Raw genomic sequence first — 7,544 nt, 5'->3', positions numbered from 1 at the left:
TTTGTTGTCTAAGTAAAATACTTATAAACTGTTGCTAAATCAAATCATGATATGAAATGTCAAAAGCATATCAAATGTCAATGTCATTACATAATAATATAACCAAACTTTTAATCTAGGAGAAACGTTCAAATTATAAATTTATCCTATTTATAAAATGGGTCAAGCATTTGGTCACACAATAAATAACGGCTTTGATTTATATTTCCACCCAGAAATTACACCTAGTCCCCTCGAAGATCCAACATTTGACCCATTAGAAGGATTCCAAAATGGTCGAAAAAAGAGAGGTATTTTATAACATTTCTAATGAACTGTACACAAAAGTCATGCCATTCTACATAGATATAATTAGAATTATTATTTTTGAGATGTACAAACTTAATTCTTAATCTTGACTTAGTTTTTGACATTGATACTGTCAGCTCAGACTCTACATTTAATTTAGTATAAAAAGATGCACTCTATTTCAGTTTCAGAGCGTCTATTGATTTAAAAAAGTCCAGTTAATTCGTGTTATTTTTATTATAAAAGTATAAGACTATAATAGAATTTCATTTTAGTTATGATTGCCACAGAAGATGAAATGAGATCTGCCAAATTGCCTTTGGAAGATCGAGATTACTGTGCACATTTGTTACTCAAATTTCGAGCTTGTAGAAAAGAAAATTGGCCTTTTGTGGTCAATTGCCATCATGAGAAGCATGAATTTTTAGACTGTAAATATGAAGAGTAAGTATATATTATGATTTAAGTACATGTGCAAAAACTGATAAATAAATTAAATTGTAAAAATTACTATCATATTGCTTATTATATTAATTCTCTATGACCTCGTTGACACCTCTTGTATCAAAGTTTAAAGGAATTATAAAGGGTTTTTGTTATATTAAAAAACAGGTTTCTTAGGTAAATTCTCAATTTCTCCAGAAAATCTGTACCACATTTTCCGTTTTTGTAACTGATCAGTAAAAATTATTGTTTATTTTCCTTTTCTGATTTCGTTTATCAAATATAAATCGTAATAATATATATAAGAAGTTGAGCAACAAATTCTCATTAGGTCTCTTAAACTTGATATGATAACTGGAGGGTTAATTATAGTTATTTTATGTATTCAATAAATACTTAACTTAAAACAAAAAAATAACTTAATACAACATAAAAATTCCCATGGCTAAGGAAGTTTGTGAAAACGACAGCTTTTCTCATCCCCATTGCTTTCCTGAATCCAAACTGTGTTTTGCTAATATCCTCTTTAATTGTTTGATATATTCTTCAATGTATGACTTTAAGGAATATTTTGAATGTATGACTAATTCAACGAATTGGTTTTGTCATCGTGACCTTATCTTGCATATAGTTTTTTGGGCAATGCAATGAAAGCAAATCCTTAATTCCTGTACTTCTTCTTCTTCAAGTGCCCTCTCCTCTACAGAGTTTGGCAATCATCATTGCTATTCGTATCTTTGAAGCTGTTGCTCTAAATAATTGGTTAGATGTGCACTGGAACCAGTCTCTTAAATTGCGTCGTCTCCCCACGCTTCGTTGGCCCTGAAGTTTTCCTTGGATAATTAACTGGAGCAATCGGTACTTTTTCCCTCTCATCACATGACCAAGATATTCCAACTTTCTTCTCTTGATGGAGATCAACAGCTCCTGTTCTTTGTTCATTCTCCGAAGAACTACACTATTTGTTACTTTGTCTGTCCAACATATTTTCAAAATTCTTCTGTATATCCACATTTCGAAGGCCTCTAGTTTATCGGTATTCCTCTTGTTTCAAGTCCAAGTCTCTACTCCGTACAGCAGTATCGAGAAGATGTAGCATCTAACCAATCTCATTTTCAGGTTTAAGTTAATGTCACGACTTCCCAGAATGTTCTTCATATTAACAAAAGCAGCTCGAGCCTTCCTGTACTGTATATTGTTATATTTGTGTTCTATAAGTTGACCAGTATTCTAATTTGGTTTTCTTATACTAATTTTAATATCTCTATTGGTGTTTGATCAGATGATGTTTTGTTAAATCTGAACCATTGTCAGTTCAACTTTATTTTAGTATTAGTTCTGCTTTTCATGGCTGAAAAGTTTTAGTGTACTTTTGCCAAATTTTTAATCTGTTTTATAGTTCAGAAAATATTTGATGAGAGAACTTTAGGTAGGTACCTACTGTATTTTTCCACCAGCTGCTTTATAATAAAATTGTGTTTGTTGTTGATGTTCGTTACATAAATCCAAACAAATTTTCTTTGAAAATGCATATTTTTATTTGAAAGACACTCTCTTTGAGTGTGCAAGAATTGTTATTCCTTTTTTCTCTTGTTCTCTTGTCAATTCAATACATCTTTCCTTGTTGTTAGTAGATCACTGTTCAGTCTTCTGCATGGGTTTGTAGTTGCCTTGAATTCTTTTCTGTTGCTGTTAACTTTCTTATGGAATATTCTCAATTATTTCACTCTATTAAGGTTTTCTATATATTTACCCTATTTAGCCGGTTTTGTTTCTTTCTTTTATGTATCCTCTTTTCTTTCCTTCTCTGGCAATTCTCTACAAATGTTCTAGTTGGTCAGGTAAGCATTTTTATAATAGCATTAATGACAGTAAACATAAATCTAATGTCCTCTTTGACTTAAGTGTTAGTAAATCAATGCTGTCTCTTACCCACCATTAGTCATATTCCTCTCTCCTGTATCCAATCCTAAAAACTGCTATCCTCAAAAATTTATTTTGGACCCTTTCAATCTGTTCAATGTAACAGTTGTATGATGGGGACCATACAACTGATCTATACTCTATAATGGGCCTAACGAGACCACAATAAAGTCTTCTAAATGTAAACAAAGACAGATCTACAGATATGCATTGCATAAGTCCCAATAGTGTCAGCGTCCTGTTCGTTACTTGATTGATGTGGCTTGAGAAACACAGTTTGGTGTCTAACAAGACACCATCGTTACATTATATTAGTTAATTACAATCAATAACTGATAATTAGTGTCGTATAGTTATTTATAACATATTTTATTTGTTTTCAGTTTTGTTATCAGGATGAAAGAATATGAACGTGAACGAAGATTGAGAGTATTGCAACAAAAGAATCAATCAGCGGGAGATGAATAAAAATGTAATTTGTACATAAGTAGTAAATTTATTTGTCAATATGTCTTAATAAACCATTATGTTAATAGTATTTTATTTTCTATAATAAAATTTCCTATGTTAAGGCAACCACATCAGCAATCACCAAAATCAATCAGAAAAGGTTGTTAGTCAAATTTAAAATGATTAATTGTTTTTTCATTCACTGTTCATTGGGGCGCTGATTCGAGATTACAAATAGATATTTACCAAAAACCTAATTCTTAAAATGAAACAATCCTTCTGTTTTTATCAAATATGAACCTTTTTTTCACATTTTTCTTAAAATCAGATATTTCTCCAACTAAGTTTTTTCGGTGGACAACACGGAAAGCGCCGTCAGTCTTTCTTCCGACACTGTATTCATTAGAAACATCTTTCTAAGAATCCTTGATCAATTTCTAAGTAGAGAAACTATTCTTTATTTGTTGTAGCCAAACGGAAATTTAGGGTTTAGATAGAACAACTCTTGTCACCCTTGATGTAGAATATAGACAGTAGACATCACAACAACAGCAGAGACACACCTCAGCCTCTACGAAGATGACACAGCCATAGCGACAAGAAGCTGGAACCCCAGGATAGCTGTCGGATATCTGTATTTAATGAGAAAAATGGTGCGTACAATGAAATATGACCTTTAATCCTGAGATTAGATAGAGAAAGATAGCACCGAACACTCTAGCAAAAATATTCAATACAGAGATTGAGTGGAGTAATGAAGTCTTCACATTTTATTCTTGTTCAACTTTGTTTGAGTAAAATATATTTAATCTTTCCTATAGCTTGACCACCTTTCCATGACTTGGTCAATTCTTACTGTTTTCGACCCGAATTGCTATTAGGTTTCCGAGGTCAGACAGGTCACTATTTTCTATTTGTATCACTTCTTCTGTAACTACTTCTCACCGAATGATTGCCTGTATAAGCCATCCTTCATTTACTGACAAGCGGATGAGGTGGTGAGTAGTAGAACACTCACTTTTCTACGACAGGCAAGGAAACTACACATACATTTATTGATCGTGGACTTCGGAATCTAAGATCCAGCAGGGTAGGAAGATCACAACTGCAATTAAGTCCAAAAGGAAGATAGGACTGATTAAAAACATCGCAGCCCCGATTCTGACATACTTGGGAATATACCTGAAAGATAAACAGAAAGAGCATCCAGCGAGTCGCAAATAAATGCATAAGAAAGCAGTGAACATACAATACATACATAACAAGTCTGTACACAGAGACCTAAATGCAACCAGAGAAAGAACATAAACAGAATGGATGAAAATCAACTAAATTACAAACCAAAAGGAGACCCCAGAAGGTCAAAATCACGAAACTCCAAGGGGGACACTAACTAACTCTTGTTGACGAAGTGGTGTCTTGCAGTAAAACATGGTCCGATACCCCTGGATTTTGTCTGGATTGCTGTCAAATATCCTTTATACTATTTAAACCTTAGCTTTGTTTTATATATCTATATTGTATGTTATTTTGTATTTGTTGTTTTATTTTGTATTAGTAAATAAATGTTTCTATTAAAACTGATTTTTATCAATATTATTTACAAAACGCACCAGCGCGTCGTACGGCGTCTCTATACAAATACTAGAGCCGAGCGCCAGTAACGCTCTGGCGCGTTCACCACTAACCCTTATTGTATATATGTGCATTTAGTTTAAAAATACTTACTTTATTCGAACTTTTCCAAAAACTAGTAAATACACGTCTATGTATCAAAAACAGTAAGATTCTCTCGGTGAAAACCTACCCAGAATAGATCGGCAGTTAACGTGTTAAAAGGATTTCAAAGCAGGGCGATGCGCATTAGTTCTCGATAAGAGCACGTGCTAGTAACACAAGCTATACTCCGTCTACCCAACAGACGGAGTTATCACGTGAATACCATGTGAACTCATGAAATATTATAATCATTCCTACAAACAGTCAAACTAGTCAGAATTCGTGGCAAACAGTTGATCAGTGAGAGAACAAGAATACTGCCATTAGTGCTATCCTCCCTACTCGCGCTGGTCGACTATTCGTTCATAGTTTCGGACGGTTTGGCCGCTTGTTCGAAGAAACCTATTGATACTGCCATGTTCGCATTAAACCAGTGACGTACCAGAAAAATAAAATAAAAAGTTGTTATACAGACAAAAATTGAAATGAACGATTATTTTATAAAAACATGTTATGTACATCGTAATAAAAAAAACGTAAATTTCAATAGGATTAATTGGGAGCGTTATAAAAGAGAGATACCGCTAAAATGTAAGTAACGCAAGCTTGACTGTACGGGAAATATATATAGCGGTAATTTTAAACAATTTTTAACATTTGGCGTAGAAGTGGACAATTCATATTTAAAATATAACTTTAAAATATAACCTCAATCTGACACTATATCTGACACTATAAAAATTTTAATGCAATACAAAAATAATAGAAGTTCCTTAAAAAGTAAATAATAAAACCTGGAAGTGTCTTTAACAAATGGGGAGAAATGGGAATCAAAATACTATAGGCTAACTTTAGGCAATGTGGACATTATACACATGTAAATGTTAATGTGTAGGTCATGGTAGCTTACCCCGTTTGTACAACATATACGCAACTACGCAACATCGACCATGTTGAGTTCTGATGCTTTTAAGTGTCTTAAGTGCCAGGTCTTACGTGGTAGGTCAAATCCAGGAGGTGTCTCTGTGATGCAAGGTATAACTGTATTTGGTTGAGGTTCCGACCATTCATGGATCCATTTGGTGATCATGTTGAACTCGGTAGTTGCAGCTAATTCTGCGGTTTGTATTGGAGATTTTCTGGAGCGCAGTCGACCTTGGTTTGCATCTTTTATATAGTTATGAATCGGCTGCGCCATGTTGCTAAGGATCTTCGTATATTCTTTGGTCAGCAGATTGGTAGCCAATGGGTTGGTTTAGGTTTGTTTACTCCAGCTATCATTCTCATGCTGTTATTGAGCTGGATATCAATCTTTTGAACGTAAGTACTGTTGATCCATATTGGTATGCAATATTTAGCTATAGAATAAACAAGAGCTAAGCCTGAAGACGTGAGTCTGGATAACGATGCCTCCATTTTGTGCCGCAGAGCTTCTGAATTATGTTATTTTTGGTTTTTAGTTTTTTAGCAACTGTACTTAAATGTTTTCTAAAGCTTACCGTTCTTCCCAAAACCACGCCTAGGTATTTTGGATGTTTATTGTGGTTGAGTCATGTGTTATCAAAATAACGTTAAGTAGTATTCTGGACTCCAGATTGCTGTTTAGGTGAAAGTAGGTTACTTCAGTTTTAGAGGCATTGGGGCAAAGTCTCCATTTTTGAAAGTAACGTTCCATAATTGCTAGGTCTTCCGTCAGAATCTCTTCAGCTTCTTTTGTGATTTTCTTGTTGTTAATAAAGCCCAGTCATCAGCATAGCCAAACTTTGTTGATGTTGTTTGCTTATTTCGTATCCCATAGTTACTTGAAATACTTTGTCGGTGAGCATATTTTCTATTAGTCTAGCGGTGAATTTGCAAGGCAGAGTACGTAAGAGTCTATAAATCATTCCTTCTGGTAAGACTGTGTTGAAAGCTGCAGATCATTGGGCTGATTCTTTTAAACATTACTGTTTTAAGTAGTTTATACTATAAGATTTATATTATAAGAAATTGGTCGATAGCTTTTTGGGTGATCAGCTGGTTTATCTGGTTTTAGTATTGCTATGAATTTTGAATGTTTAAATTTCCGTGGGATTCTGAATGCAATTGAGTATGTATTCGTGGTGAATGCCGTCGAAATCTGGGTCTTTTCCCGGTGAAACGTGAGATTTTAGTGGAGTTTTAGTGTTTAATGTAGTATTTTTTAAGTGTACTGTGTACTGATTGTTCCTTAAAAAAATCTAGGTAGATGTAGAAAAAATTTCATAGTTTTCCACGTTGAAATGTGAAGGAGTGATTGATTATAATAGTTCTACGCTGGTAATTTTACTGGAAGTTACTTGGCGCGTCCCTGTTTCTTATAAAATAATTTATACATATTTATACTTCGTGATTACATCCACAATACTTTTTTGACCAATATCTGTATTGGTATATGTACTTACCTAATTTCTTTACAAAACACAAAAATGTACAATACACAATATAAATCTTAACATATAAAATAAATACAATTAACACAATAACACAATACAAAGCATAATATTTCTTCAAAATATCTTAACGTACGCCCTTGTGTACAATACCGATAACTGACCCATACAACTTCTGCGAAGAAAGTAATTTGACAACGATCACGTGCAGATCATGCATTTTTATTACTCCGTCTTTTCGGTAGACAGATAATAGTAGAGGGTATCACAATCCAGGAATGGATATCATGAAGAAAGGCAATAAAATAG

At 33.6% G+C, this 7,544-nt stretch overlaps 1 protein-coding gene across 1 annotated transcript; it reads left to right on the top strand.

Moving 5' to 3' along the window:
• The first annotated feature begins 68 nt into the window (after positions 1-68).
• On the top strand, positions 69-3,193 carry ND-B18 (NADH dehydrogenase (ubiquinone) B18 subunit). The gene is made up of 3 exons (XM_072538708.1): positions 69-290; positions 564-732; positions 3,039-3,193. Exons 1-3 carry the CDS (start codon positions 158-160, stop codon positions 3,121-3,123), a joined length of 387 nt encoding a protein of 128 aa, XP_072394809.1. The 5' UTR covers positions 69-157; the 3' UTR covers positions 3,124-3,193.
• The last annotated feature ends 4,351 nt before the right edge of the window (positions 3,194-7,544 follow it).

Source organism: Diabrotica undecimpunctata, chromosome 7 (genome assembly GCF_040954645.1).
Source record: "Diabrotica undecimpunctata isolate CICGRU chromosome 7, icDiaUnde3, whole genome shotgun sequence".
NCBI lineage: Eukaryota > Metazoa > Arthropoda > Insecta > Coleoptera > Chrysomelidae > Diabrotica > Diabrotica undecimpunctata.
The sequence above is the reverse complement of the archived record's forward strand: the minus strand, read 5'-3'. Positions and strand labels throughout refer to the sequence as shown.

Bases quoted from the DNA above. Each gene is read 5' to 3' on its own strand.
- ND-B18 (XM_072538708.1), top strand. From the start codon at position 158: ATGGGTCAAGCATTTGGTCACACAATAAATAACGGCTTTGATTTATAT. The intron at 291-563 runs GTATTTTATAAC...ATTTCATTTTAG, and splicing joins AAATGGTCGAAAAAAGAGAG to TTATGATTGCCACAGAAGAT. The intron at 733-3,038 runs GTAAGTATATAT...ATTTGTTTTCAG, and splicing joins TTAGACTGTAAATATGAAGA to TTTTGTTATCAGGATGAAAG.